Here is a 15,195-nt window from a genome sequence, read left to right as displayed (position 1 = left end):
TTGCTTAATCTGTTATAATGGGCATTCACTAAAACACTTTCCAACTTGGATGTGAGGAATAGCTTCTCTGCTATTGTCTTGCTTACCAGAAGAGACTGGCACGTATAAACATCAGAGTTCAGTAAGTATATCCAGTGAGTAGTTGAACCTTTCCTAAGCTTGAAGATCCGAAGAAGGGTCACTGACCCGAAACGTTAACTCTGCTTCTCTTTCCACAGATGTTGCCAGACCTGCTGAGTGGTTCCAGCATTTCTTGTTTTTATTATGGAAGATCCCAGGTTTGGTTCCTAGTCTATACTGATTTAGTTGGGGTTGTGTTAGGGACATTACTATTGGCACCAGTACACAATGTGTCCACAGAGGAAGGTGTTTTTTTTTCCCTACAGATACGGAAGGAGTCTACTTGCACATTAGGTCAGACAGCTAGGTCTACAATCTATCAAGGCTGAAATCAAAGACAAAAACACATCACATTCTGATCAGAGAACTCTGCGGATGCTGCTGCACTAGTCTCTTACACAGAAACTCAGCTACAAAGACTCATGGATTGCCTCTCCCATATCAATAACTTGTTCTCCTTGACTATAAGTGTCAAGAAAAGCGTGTTCATGGAACAAGGTATTGCATCTCCGCCCAAACACACTAAATAACACCCCACTGGAAGTGATTAGAAAATTCTGCTACCTTGGGTCCACGGTGACAGACAATCTGTCCCTTGATGCAAAGTTCGATACACGCAAATGGAAAACAGCTACCACCTTTGGCCAACTCGTGAAATGCGCATGGGATAACACTAAGCTGACCCTTAGGACCAAGCTGATGGTTTCTAAGGCCTGTGTTCTCAGCACCTTGCTGTATGGCTGTGAAACATGGGTGACTTACAGCTACCAGGAAAAGTAGCTCAATAATTTCCATCTTCTCTGTCTGTGGCGCATTACGGGTATATCCTGGCAGGACAAAATCACAAATATGGCAGCCCTCTCAAAGGTAGAGCTCCCAAGTGTGTTGGCACTAATCAAACAGGGGTGGCTTCAGTGGACCGGTCACGTCTGCAGGATGGAAGAGAGCCGCATACCCAAGGACCTGGTAGCTGGGGCCAGACGACCAGTGGGGCGCCCAAAGCTCCGCTTCAAGAACGCTTGCAAGCGTGACACACGGAGGCCCTAAATGTCGAATATCGCACCTGGGATTCACTAGCTGGTGAAAGAGGGAAATGGCGGCACATCCTGTGGATTGGTGTTCACTACCATGACGACCAGTTGCTACAGCAGTTTGGCAACAGGCACCAACGTCAAAAACAACAACTCACAGCATCACCTGGCAGCTTCACGTGCAGCACTTCAATCACAGAATTACAGAATTGTTACAGTGCAGAAGGAGGCCATTCAGCCCATCATGTCTGCACCGTTTCTCCGAAAGAGCAATTCACCTAATGCCATTCCCGCACCTTCTCCCCATAACCCTGTTTATTCTTCCTTTTCATATTGTTCCCTTTTGAATGCCTTGATTGAAACTGCCTCCACTACACTCTCAGGCAGTGCATTCCAGACCTTAATCACTCGCTGCGTGAAAAAGTTTTTCCTCATGTCGCGTTTGCTTCTCTGACCAAATACTTTAAATCTGTGCCCTCTCATTCTGGATCTTTTCCCGAGTGGGAACAGTTTTTCTCTGTCTACTCTGTCCCGACCCCTCATGATTTTGAATGCCTCTATCAGATCACCTCTCAGTCTTTTCTCCTCCAAGGAAAACAGTCCCAACTTTTCAATCTATCTTCATAACTGAAGTTCCTCATCCCTGGAACCATTTTCATGAATCTTTTCTGTACTCTCTCCAATGCCCTCACATCTTTCCTGAAGTGCGGTGCCCAGAATTGGATGCAATACTCCAAATGAGGCCGAACTAGTGCCTTATATAAGTTCAACATAACTTCCTTGCTCTTGTACTCTGGAAGAAACTGCATCTCAAGGATTGGCCTTCACAGCCATCAGCAAAGGTGCACCAAGAGAAGACACCCCATTTAGTTTAGTTTAGTTTTGAAATACAGCACTGAAACAGGCCCTTCGGCCCACCGAGTCTGTGCCGACCATCAACCACCCATTTATTCTAATCCTACACTAATTCCATATTCCTACCACATCCCCACCTGTCCCTATATTTCCCTACCACCTACCTATACTAGGGGCAATTTATAATGGTCAATTTACCTATCAACCTGCAAGTCTTTGGCATGTGGGAGGAAACCGGAGCACCCGGAGGAAACCCACGCAGACACAGGGAGAACTTGCAAACTCCACACAGGCAGTACCCAGAATTGAACCGGGGTCGCTGGAGCTGTGAGGCTGTGGTGCTAACCACTGCGCCACTGTAGATTGTTTGCTGCGTGTCCATCATCTTTCATAGATGGAAGGATGCCAACCAACCTACCTTATGAAGGTGCACTGCTATGTTGGAGGGGCAGTAGTGAAGGAGTGCTGCACTGTCGGAGGTGTCTTTTTTTAGATGAGACATTGAACTCTGGCCCTGAGTCCTCTCTCAGCTGGAGGTAAAAGATCCCATGGCGCTATTTCAAAGAAGAGCAGGGGGCTCTCCCTGCAGTCCTGGGTCAATATTTGTCCCTCAACCAACATCACTAAAAAAATAGATTATCTGGTCATTCTCACTGCAGTTTGTGGGAGCCCCCCGTCCCTTTAAAGATGGCGATCCTGCCTCCAAGAGCTGCCGGCCAATCAGAGGGACGGCAGCTCGATAGTATCGGCAGCTCGATGGTATTGGCAATGACACTGGGAGCGGTGGCCACATCTGGTACTGCAGGAAGCCCAGGAACTAGGCCCAACGCTGGAGACCGGGACCCCAAGTAAATGAGGTGGGGTCGCCGGGGCTAGTGCGGCAGGCCTTGGCGATTGTAGGGGGAGAGTGGATGTTGAGTGCAGGAGGAGGGGGGTTCAGGGAGGTGGGTTGTTTGCTTGTGGGGGCTGTCTGTGCACCACATATTGCCCACGAAGAAGGCCACCCTCCCTCACCCCAGAAAGCCCACATGGAAGTCACCTCTGGGCGGGAAGGCCATTATCGGTCTATTCTTCCCCCGACTAAATTGTTGTGCAATGGGAAGGCAATGGGCCCTCTGCACCTCCCCCCAACCCCCACCCCTGGCTCCCATCGCAATTCTATGGGATCCCCCGCCTCCTAGCCCATCTCCAGGGTGCCCATGAAATCCTGTCCAAAAGACTTCGGACTCCATTTGTTTATATTTTGCTTTGTTTATGAATAAAATTTATTTTTCTGATAAAATAGTAAGCTAGAGCTGCAAGTTTAGTTAAATTCTTATTTTATGAAGTTAACAGGTGTGCAAAAAAAAACAAGCATTTCTTCTAAATAAACTGGAAAATTGCAGTTTTCTGTGTTTTAATTTGCTGATGTAAACAATGAATTAGAGCCATGATATAAACTACTGTGGATTTTCAGGTCCTCTGATGGAATTACTTCCAGGCCGGGCCCTCCAATGACATCACTTCCTCACCAGCAAAGTTCAAACTTCCAGGAGCTCAAAGCCTTATTGTCTAAAATCACTGCTTGAAATCAATCAGTGCTGCTAAATTCAGGTTCTTTGGTGTCTTTGTGCTTTTCTTTGCAATGGATCTGTGGCTAAGACTGAAATAGCTGCTTTTTGTGCGCTGTTACAATTAATTGTCTGATTAACGAATCTAGTTGTATAATTGTAGTGGTATCTCAGCCGAGGAGTGCAGAACCTGCAGCTCAGTGAGGCATAATGTGAGGAATACCCTGGTGACTGTGGCAGTCCAGGAGATGAATGCAGCCACCAGACATCAGGAGCAGGGCAAAGAGCTCTAATTTCTGCAGTGGTAATAATTACAGCTACCATAGATGGAAGTCTCACAAAGTACACTTGGCTGTGCAGAAACTGCAGTTTCACCATGGTGGGCCTGACTGCCAGCCAAAACCATGTAACAAAATCGCTTTCCTGTCCTTTGCATTTAACCCGAACCATTTCAGCCCACCCCACTCTCCCTGTCCCTTTATTTGGTTTCTGTAGGCGCGCTGCTGGCAGTTAAGTCAGGACCGCGGTGGGATCAAGTGAGGGAAATAGTGGCAGAAATTGAGGTGGCCAATTTTGAGGCAGAGATTCGGTTAAGGGGCGCTGTCCCATTTCACTTGCCAGAAGACCTCTGCACAGCTCAAAACCAGGTATTTTCCATTCAGAGAGTCCAAGCCTTTACATCAGAGGAGGTAGTGATCAATGTGAATGGTCTGCTGCTCAAACCACACCTTGACTATCGTGTGCAGTGTTGGTCACTGAGGCACAAGGGACCTACTCCTGTGCTGGGGCCAGTGCAGAGAAAAGCCACAGGGCAGATCCCCAGTGTAGAAGAAATTATAGATTCAAGTTTAAGAATACCCCGTGATATCATTCTTCACATAAAGAGGGATGAGCACTTGCTTCAAGGCATGCGATAAGGGCTTGCTCATCCATAGTTATCTTTTCATCTCTCTTTGTTAAGTGAGGAAGAGAAGGAACAATAGATAAACCCAGGTGAAAGAGCAGCTCTAGGGCTAAAGAGGTAGCACCATGCAGAGCATGTTGCCTCTAATTCCCAAGAGCTATTGCCCGAAATGTGAAAAGACATAAAACATTATCTGTAACTGTGGAGTCGAAGGCAACACTGGCATTCATTGGCCCCATGTCTGTCTGCCATGTTAAGGCTCTTTGAATAATTATACCTGGAGGCATGAGATGGCAGTTCAATATATGGTCTACGTTGCAGAAAATCTCAGGTCTGCCTTGACATTTTCTCAACTCAGTGTGCTGTATGACCTGTGGGGATTGTGCCCATACTGGCCAGTGACAGCTGAGACAAGTAAAATGCATTCAGCATAACCACACTTAGTTCCCTCCTCATGTATAAGAGATATAAGAAACCGCATTGCCCTGTTCCAGTTAGCTGACTCGATAAACACTTTGGCCATCTGTGCATTAGCATTAGTGCAGATTTTCACCTCCACAATTACAACCACACATTACCACAGGCATCATTAGTACTGTATGTTGTCCCAACTCTTGGGGGCTGTCAGTGCCATCCAGTGTGTGAACCTTGGGGAGTGTTAGCGCTGTGCATTGTCTGAACTTTGGGGAATGTTGATGCTGTGTGCGTTATCTGAATTTTGAGGAATGTTTTATAATGCTCCTGTGAAGCGCCGTGGGACATTTTATTATGTTAAAGGTGCTATATAAATATAAGTTGTTGTTGTTCAGTCAAGGAGTTCTTGAAGGCTGCTCCAGTTTGCCTCCAGCCTGACTACCACTGACTGGATCAAATTACACACTCTGAGCAGCAAGCTTGGAGAGTGGTGTCCAATTACATCTCCCACTTCCCCACTGTGCCTCTAAAACCTGTACATTGCACAACACAACATAAACTAGAAATGCATCCTAAATAAACTACAGAGAATGGAGTGTATACTAGACAAGGGTGGTAACATTATTTATTTTGCTAAGTTTCTTTTCTTTAAATGATTCAGTTTTCTATTTTTCTCAACAAAAGGGAGCATTTTTATTTGGTTTGTGGTTTAATGACATTGGAGCAAGTGTTTCCTTATTGTTTGAATTAAAAGAGCCGTCCTAAACAACCCTAGTAACTCCACTGCCTAGAAGAACAAGGGCAACAGGGTGCATGGGGACACATCACCACCTCTAAGTCACAAACCATTCTGAATACCATTTTTATTCATTTGCTAAGTTTCCTTTGAATTGGGTTTTATTAATTGTGCCCCTCTAAAAATTGGGGAATTTTAGTGAAGATTTGTTTAATTTGGGTTAATGATACTTGGGCAACTCACTTTATGAGTGAACAGAAATGGCAAACCATCTCTGCTTGAATGGGCACTCAACATTGGCCTTGCTAGCAATGCCCATATCCCAAGATTGAATAAAGTGGGCATAATGGGAAACGGCCTCAGCTAGAGCCCTCCCCCTATAGTAGACAGAGAGCTGGAACCAGTGTAAAACAAATAAAAACAAGAAATGCTGGAACCACTCAGCAGGTCTGGCAGCATCTGTGGAAAGAGAAGCAGAGTTAACGTTTCAGATTTCCAGCATCCGCAGTATTTTGCTTTTATACCAGTGTAAAACCATTGGGCTGTATATATCAGGAAATGTTTAATATAATGTAAATGTCGATGCAATCTTCATAAGTGGAGTCTGGCACCCTAGTTCTCAAACTGGGGTCTGCAGATCTATACAGACTATCCAGGGGGTCTGTGAAACAATGTGAAAGTGCTGTGGTCACGAATAAACGAAAGAATGGTGGCCAGAAGTGTGCTCTGCTCCCCCTCCCCTCTCCTGCTCTCTTTGCATTCTTCTCCCTCCATACTCCTCCTCTCCCTGTCCTTGGCTCTCCCCATTCTCCTGCTCTCTCTGCATTCTGTTTTCCTCTGTATGCCTGCCAAGGATAGAGAGGCTGAGTAATGAAAAGCACTGATATCTGTATGTAAATACCTGTTTTCTTAAAAGTATTACTAAAACACTCTTTACATGCAGCACTTTCATATTATGAGTATTATATAATATAATTTAGATGGGGGAGGGGTGATTACAAATCCATTTGAAAAGGGGTCCTTCAACCAATAAACGTTGGTGAACCATTGCGCGATTTAATCAAATAGCTCTATATTGCAATGTGTGAAATAGCATATTTGAAGTGTTCACAAATCTTTTTGGAAAAATAAAGCAGTCTCAAGCTATGATACAATAGCCGCCCTCCTGATACTCCCACACTCTGCAGAGTGAGAGTAGCTGAGAAACTCCCCAAATCTGATTTGAGAACAAAGAGAGTTTGAGACGGGCTTCCCTCCTGCAGCAGCGAGGGAGAGGGTTTGTTTGCTGGTTTAATGATTAATCTGCAAACTGAAAGTTTTTGGTTCCTTTTGGAGTTGAATTCGGAGCTGTCGGGCGGCGAGCTGCTTTTTCTTTTAATCAGAGTTGGGTTTTTATTGTGTCTTTTATAAAAACTCCGCCAGTCGTCTGCTGTAACAATCTTCAACAACCTGAAGAACCAGTTCCCCTCCGCCCTCTCCTGTTTACCTGCAATTCTCCTGGTTTCACTTTGCAAACCAGACGCTGCTGATCTGAAAAGGGTGAACTTTATCCCGGCTTGAGCTCAGGTTGGATTATCTTATTTCACCCCCTTATTTGTCTCTTCCTCCTTTTAGCTTCACTTTATACATTCGAGATTTCCACCCGGGTGAAAAGTTGGGTGATTTTGCTTTGGGGAGTTTCAGTGTTTTCTGAACCTCCCATCACAGCGAGGACGGGCCGAGTGGCTGCGATCACCTGGAAGCGGCAGGTGAGCCCACCGCCTCTTCCGTGTGTCGGGCCTGATCTGTCTTTAATTATACCCCCCCCCCCGGTCTTTACCTGTTTGTCTGGCCTCAGGATTGGGGGATAGCGGCCCGGGACTAGAACTCTGCCCTTTTCAAACACCTCACCTTCATCAAGCCCCAAGCTCTACTGCATCAGAATCTGTGCCTGCTCCTATTCCTGGCATTTTCTTTTCCACTGAGGAACTGCTTTTGTCGGCGACTGGAAATGACTAGACCTTTCTTCCCTTGCTTTTGATTCAGCCCCAGATGCTATGGGCATTTTAGGGTTGAGTTGGGTAAAGGAGCTTTGCTAGGAAATGGGAGAATTGCTCTGGGAGAGGAGTAAAATTGAAAGACTGCATCTTCAGAGGGTTAAAAGCTGTGTTAAATAACATGCCAGTTGTTGCATTGCCCAGGATATTGCCCAGTCACCTCTTCAAATCAGCTTCTCCTGCCTCATCTCTTTCATTCTCGGAAAAATATAGCCACTAGTCAAAAAAAGTATTCTGTGAAAGGATTTAATTGTTTTGATGTTGCTTTTTTTTTGAGCATCTTTTAACTTGCAGCAGGCTCTTAAACTCCAGTCTAGAGGGTGGTGAATCTTTGGAATTCTCTACCCCAGAGAGCTGTGGAGACTCAGTCATTGAGTATATTCAAGACAGAGATCGATAGATTTCTAGTCAGTAAAGGCATCAAGGGATTATGGGGATAGTGTGGGAAAATGTTGTTGAGGTAGATCAGCCATGATCTAGTTGAATGGTGGAGCAAGCACGAGGGGCCGAATGGCCTATTCCTGCTCCTATTTCCTATGTTCCTAACAATCCTAATTTAATTTGAAAGCGACAGTGCATTCTAGATTCTAGTAGTTGCTGTGTTCACATTTCCAGCAGTCCCACAAATGTAATAATTCTTTGCAAAGTCTTAAAAGATTACCATTTGTGACAGTTCAGGAAGACCAAATCTTGATTGCACTTTCAAAAGGAAAATCTTATCTGGTGCCAAAATTTGTAATGAAACTTTTAAAAGGAATGTTGTGATACTTAAAGGGAATCATTACTTTTGCAGAAAATCTGCAGCACTGAAGGAGACCATTCGCCCCATCGTGTCTGTGTCGGCTGAAAAAGAACTATCCAGCCAATGCCACTTTCCAGTTCTTGGGCTATAGCCCTGTAGGTTACAGTACTTCAAGGGCATAACCAAGTGTTTTTTTAAATGTGAACCACTTGGCAAAGTGCTCTGTCTACCCCAAAGTGATTTACTGAAAAGTTCTTTTCCCTGAATTTAGTCAGGAGGAATCTTGCCTTTAACTCTTTTTCTACAGCATTTGGAGATTTTTTTGGTCTCAGAGAATCAAGGGATCTGGTGATAAGTGGAGTTGAAGCAGAGAATCAGCCATGATCATATAGAATGGTGGAGCAGGCTCAAGGGGCTATATGGTCTACTCCTGCTCCTATTTCGTATGTCCTTATGGTCTTAGATCTGACATTTCCAGTCGGGAAGTCACCAGAGCACAGCTTAGCGGATGAATGTATTTCCGCTGAAGTGAGGGGATTAACATCCTTTTTCCATTCTCAAAATCATTTCGGAGTGGTTAGCCATATTGAAGTCCAGTATCAGTCAAGTACCATGTAGTAAAGCTCTTTAACATTCCACCTGTATCTAATATTATTTCAAGTTCCACTCATTTAATTAGTATGATTATTGAAAATGAAATCCTCTTTCTCTTGTTGTACTCTATCTGTATTGTGTAGCCAACATGTTTACTTGTAATGCAGAACTACAGTTATCAATATATATTGTTTCTTTTCCTTGATAGTATTATCAGTAATATGTTTGCCACTCTGTGAATAGAGTTTGCTGTACAGATTACAATCTTATGTTTAAATTGCAGGTGTTAAATTTGTCACCATGACAAATGATCTATTGAGTGAAAAGCAAACATTTTATTAATAAAATGATAATAAGGATATTTTTATGGCAGAATGTGAAAAGTTCCTTTGCCATATGTAGAATATGGAGATGTTTTTGGATCTACTGGAAATATTCCAGTTGTATTACTGAATGTGGACCAATTAATGTTTTTTGGAACAAATTTCACAAGTACAGTTTTCTGCTCGTCTTTCTGTATCGATTATTATACGTTTTAGGATCTTATGCCAAAGTAAGTTTGGTCCTTTTTAAATAATTTTTGATAAATGTACTTTAATTTTCAGATTTGATGTGTATACCTGGGAACAAATGAAGCTGCAAAATGTCTGATGCAAATAAAATTCCAAGAAGTTCTGACAGAAGTCGACCCTCTAATAGACCACATCGAGAAAGAAGACATCAAGACCGTTCAAATGCTGAGAGTAATCATTCTGGTAGGCGTAGCAGAGAAGATCACCGAGATCCCAGAGAGTCTCACCAAAGCAAACCATATCCTTCTAGGCAATCATACCCTTCTAGTGAAAGGTATATTCTATTTTACAACTGTTTTCCATCCCATCATGTAATATACTCTATTATAACAACCAAATAACATTTAAGTAATCTACAAGTTTTAGTGTGTGAGAATTCAAAGCTACTTTTTCAGATCAGATGAAGTGATAAGTCTAATGGATTCAGATTCAATGCAGTTGCGCATTTTTTTTTTATAGAATACTTCCTTGTTTAGTACATAACAGCATATCACATTTTCTACCCTAATCCTGTGCAGTTTGTAGGCAGATATTTTGGAATGAAAGAATTCAGTAGAAATACAATGTGTAGGAGATGATAGTATATATGATTTTCGACATGGATTTAAATGTGTGACATTGTGAATTCACAGGGGGTAATCTGTGGCTTCTGATGAGTTTAGGGCATTATAATATGTATGGTGTCAGCTGGACTCAGAAAGTAACCCTTGTCTCTGAGTCAAATGGTTATCGGTACCAGCCCCAGCATGGTTATGACCACATAACCGGGGTTGATCTGTCAGTGCAGTCTGAGGGTGTGCTGCATTGTCTTAGGGGCTATCTTTCTGATGAGGCGTTAAATCTGTTTGCCTGTTCAGGTGAACATAAAAAAATTTGTTTGGCGTCTTGACTAAGATTTAAGCCTCTACCCAACGCCACCAAATACAGATTGTCTGATCATTTGTTCATGTGCTGTTTGTGAAACCGTACTGTGTGCAAATTGGTTGTCATATTTGCTTATATGACAGTAACTATATTTCAAAAGTAATCCACTGTTTCTGAAGCCAATTGAAATGTTCAGAAGATGTGAAAGTTACTGCATTTGTGCAAGTTCTTTTTTTTTCTTTGAGGAACATTAGAGTTTCTATTAGACAAAAGCTTAATTGGGGCAAGATCCTCGTGCAGTATATCTGATTTCGGTATTTTTCTGTTTGGAGGACTTAATTGACCATTGGTTGACAAACTTTAGGGATGATTCGATAAAAGTAACTATTGTCAAAGCTGTATGTAGAACATGTTTTGATTTATTAAAACAAATGAGTCTTGGCAATTGAAGATTTCACACGTGATCCAAGCCATGGCTTTTTTTGTACTATAATGTATGTTGATCATCTGTGCATTCATCAAAATTGCTTTCTCCTTCCTAGTTGGCTTTTTGGAAAGAATGTTGTGCAATCAGAATGATTCCATGGTAGCGTCAAAAATCTACAGCAAATGTTTCAAAACTGGGTTTTGGCTAATTTCTTTTAAAAATGAAATATAAGGACCTGTGCACATGCTCACCACAATATGTGGGTGAGGTAGTTAAAAAAGGCAGTGATCTAATTTGTGATGGGCTAGTGTTAGTATTGGGCCAGACAAGTCTAATCCAAATGGGAGATGCCCTGGGGATGGATTATCCCACCCTATCTGATTTTTTTTTAAAGAGAAAGTAGGGTGAGTAAAAAGTGCAGATGAAAGATTGAGCACTAGCAAGCTATTTATTGAAGAGGTTTTATAAAAACAAATGATGAGCTAACAACATGGCACACATTTATAGTGGAATACTGGTACTCTACAGTATTGTATGCAGTGATCCAGAAAGACGTGCTCAATTGGGCTGTTGGGCAATTAGACTGTTCAAAAGTGCAGGCACAGAAGGTGATCTAAGCCCAGTTGTCAACTTTGAACCTGTTGCAAATCTTTTAAGACTGATGAAAATTTGATGAGGGTTAAAAATGTTCTGTTTCTGTAGACCCCCGCATGATCCACCAGAAAACTCTTACGCCAGACCACCAAGTGCTAGATCGCCACCATCTCCACTGAACAGCAGGCCATCTTCTTCATCACCACCTTATTACAGCTCTGCCTCACAAAGTAACACTTCCCCAAAAGAATCCTTTGGGTCAAAGTGCTCATATTTGTGCTCAAGAAGAGGTACGTATAGCATTACTGACCTTAACTTAAAAAGAATGCATCTTGCTATATCATTTTCACATTCATACGCAAAATGTTTTTTTGACTAAGGAAAGAGGCGATAAATTTGATGTAGCACAGCTTGCCAATGCTCAGTTTACTGTGACACTGGTTTGCTGACAATAATATTTCCTGTCAGTTAAATATTCAGCTACATTTCATAATGTATTAGCATGTGGCATTATAATATATTATAATATATATTATATTATATATTATAATATATATTATATTATATATTATAATATATTACCATTAGCTGGTAGGATCGCATCACAAACATTGAAGTCCTGGAAGCAGCCAATATCACCAGCATCGAGGCCATCCTCCTGCAAAGCCAACTGCGTTAGGCGGGTCACGTTGCCCGGATAGACGACAGTCGCCTGCCCAAGATGGTGTTGTATGGAGAGCTGACCAAGGGTAAAAGGAACAGAGGGGCTCCATGCAAATGTTTCAAGGACATCCTGAAGAAGTCCCTCTCTGTGTGCCAGATTGACCATCGCCAGTGGGAAGTACAGGCCATAGCTCATGATGCCTGGAGCTGCTAAGTGAGGAGGGCTAGGGACACCTCTGAGACTGAGCGAAGAACCAGCATGAAAGAGAAAAGGAGATAGATAGATCCAATTGCCCCCAGCAGTGACTATACCTTCACTTGTACCCGGTGTGGGAGAATCTGCTGGTCACGGATAGGCCTAACTAGCCACCAGCGGGCCTGCAACCAATGAGTACAACCTTCCCAAAATCTTCGTCCGCGAAGAAATGCCAAGAGAGATTGAGTATGTGGGTGTTTGCAATGCCATGATCCTATCGGATTTCATGTTCAGATCCACATATTCTGACAAAACAAAAGGATTGTTATCCATATTGCAATATTTTGATGAGCGATACAGGTGAATCTAGGTAAGCATAAACTTTGAGAATAACGCTATATTCAAATGGAGGGTAATTTTATACCTGTGATATCACATGCCCAGTGTTCTTCAATAACGTATGTTTTCTCATTGCTTGTTGAAGTCTCTTTAACCTCCTCTTCCTTCCCCTGTCCATATTACTATCCTCTCTGTCTGTGGCTGTGGTGGGTTATAAACATGTTTTGCACACTGATTTGGCTTTATATTATGTGTAGGATGTTGAAAGAACCTGGTGTTCTTTGAGCTCTGCAACATTTTGTATCATCATTCAGTGGCAGTTTTTATTAAAAATGAGGTGGGAGAGGACAGATGCATTTATAACTGGATGAACGCTAATACTCAGATTTGCTAATTTGCACACGCAATGATTTGACAAATCATGGGCCAGGAATTTGTAGACGGCATCACTACGAGTTAGAAGTACTATCAGGTAAATTAGCCATCTTTTTCAGTCTTCCCACCCACACACCAAAGAAAACTGACCTACTTACCTTTCAAAATTATAGATGTGAGCTTTAGGAAAATGGCAACTGCAGTTGCAGAAAAAAACCCCCTGTTTTTGTGGCATGCATGACGTGGGCTTTCCTGGTTTCACTCTACACCATACAGAAGGTTCGTGGAACACACACCCCAGCAAAGGTGGGGGGGGTGGGGGGGCGGGGGTGGCGGGGGTCACTCTACAGGCAGAGAAAAGTCTGAAGCAAGAGAAATGGGCGACCAATTGTAGGGCAGGAACGAAAAGCAGAGGGGAACAGGAAATTCCTGTGCACCTGAAACTGTGCAAGTTCTTAAGAGTCTGATTGGAGATAGAGGGGCAGGGTTATACTAAGCAACACCATGGTACTGTTGAGCAAATGGTTACGCAGGGAGACAAAAAGAAGGAGGAGAATAGGTAACTGGTAGAGATACAATTATTCGAGAGCTAGACGGCCTTTTATTTGCAGCTATAGCCACAAATCTCAAATGCTCTATTGCCTCTCTGGTGCCAGATAGAATCTTCTAGCACAGAAGGAGATGATTCAGTCCATTGTGCCTGTGATGATTCTTTGAAAGATTAGTGCAATTAGACCCACTCCCCTGCTCTTTCCTCATTGCCCTGCAAAATGTTCCTTTTCAAGCATATGTCCGATTCCCCTTTGAAAGTTGTGACAGAATATCAGAATAGAGAACCGTGGAGTCCCACTCCAGGACTTGCTCGCAAAAGTCAAGGCTGTCACTCTAGTGCTGAGGTAGTGCTGCACTGTCGGAGGTGCTATCTTTTGGTTGAGAAGTTAAACCGAGGCCCTGTCTGCCCTCTCGGGTGGACGTAAAAATCCCATGGCACTATTTCGAAGAAGAGCAGGGGAGTTCTCCCTGGTGTCCTGGCTAATACTTAGCCCTCAAGCAACATCACAAATAAACAGATTATTTGGTCATTGTCACATTGCTGTTCGTGGGAGCTTGCTGTGTGCAAGTTGGCTGCCATGTTTCCTACATTACAACAGTGACTTCACAAATACTTGATTGGCTGTAAAGTGCTTTGGAATGTCCACTGGTTGTGAAAGGCACTATATAAATGCAAGTTTTTCTTTCTTTAATTCTAGAATCTGCTTCCACCACCCCATTCGACAGTGCTTTCCAGATGATGATAACTCACTCTTATTTTCCTAATGTACCGTCCTGTTCTTCTGTCAACTATGTTCTCATTATTGACCCCTCCCGCCCCTCCTCCCACCCCTGCTACTGGAAAGGACCAAGTCATTTGCCTAGTTTGGAACAACTTGCCAAGCAGATGGGCTAATAAGAGGGACCCTGCAGCTCAGTTTTTCAAAAAGATGTGGCCAGTGATTTAAAAGGGGCTGAAGCAGCCAAAGAAGATTTCCAAAACTATTTTTAGGCTTCAAAAGTTAGAGCGAATGGCAAATGTCATGTTGGCCTTTATTGCAAGGGGATTGGAATACAGGAATAAGGAAGTATTGCTACAATTGTACAGGGTTTTGGTGAGACCACATCTGGAATACTGTGTGTCGTTTTGGACTCCACATTTAAGAAAGGATATACTTGCATTGGAGGCAGTGCAGCGAAGATTTACTAGATTGGTCCCTGGGATGAGAGGGTTGTCCTGTGATGAGAGGCTAAGTAAATGGGGCCCGTATTCTCTGGTGTTTAGAAGAATGAGAGGTGATCTCATTGAAACTTCTAAGATTCTAAAGAGGCTGGATTGGGTAGACACTGAGAGATTATTTCTGCTGGTCGGGGAATCTAAAACACGGGGTAACAGTCTCAGGATAAGGGGCTGATCATGAGGAGAAATTACTTCACTCACAAGATTGTGAATCTTTGGCATTCTCTTCCCCAAAGGGTTGTGGATGCTCCATTGTTGAATACATTTAAGGCTGGGATGGACAGATTTTTGGTCTCTCGGAATCAAGGGATATGGAAGCGGGCAGGAAAGTGGAGTTGAAACCTAAGATCAGCCATGATCGTTTTGAATGGCAGAATGGGCTTAATGGGCCATATGGTCTACCCCTGCTCCT

General features: G+C 43.1%; 1 protein-coding gene across 2 annotated transcripts in view; it reads left to right on the top strand.

The window, feature by feature from the left end:
• Nucleotides 1-6,856: 6,856 nt before the first annotated feature.
• si:ch211-191a24.4 (uncharacterized protein LOC100150331 homolog) overlaps nucleotides 6,857-15,195 on the top strand; it is a 31,435-nt gene continuing 23,096 nt past the window's right edge. The window contains exons 1-3 of one of the 2 annotated variants that reach the window (XM_068049974.1): nucleotides 6,857-7,176; nucleotides 9,588-9,828; nucleotides 11,548-11,729. In XM_068049974.1, coding sequence (XP_067906075.1) covers nucleotides 9,626-9,828; nucleotides 11,548-11,729 — 385 coding nt within the window. In that variant the 5' untranslated portion in view covers nucleotides 6,857-7,176; nucleotides 9,588-9,625. The remainder of the gene's footprint in view (nucleotides 7,177-9,587; nucleotides 9,829-11,547; nucleotides 11,730-15,195) is intronic. The other variant, XM_068049982.1, reaches the window with a different exon arrangement.

Source organism: Heterodontus francisci, chromosome 2 (genome assembly GCF_036365525.1).
Source record: "Heterodontus francisci isolate sHetFra1 chromosome 2, sHetFra1.hap1, whole genome shotgun sequence".
In the NCBI taxonomy this organism is placed as follows: Eukaryota; Metazoa; Chordata; class Chondrichthyes; order Heterodontiformes; family Heterodontidae; genus Heterodontus; species Heterodontus francisci.
This window is presented reverse-complemented; position numbering and strand designations above follow the sequence as displayed.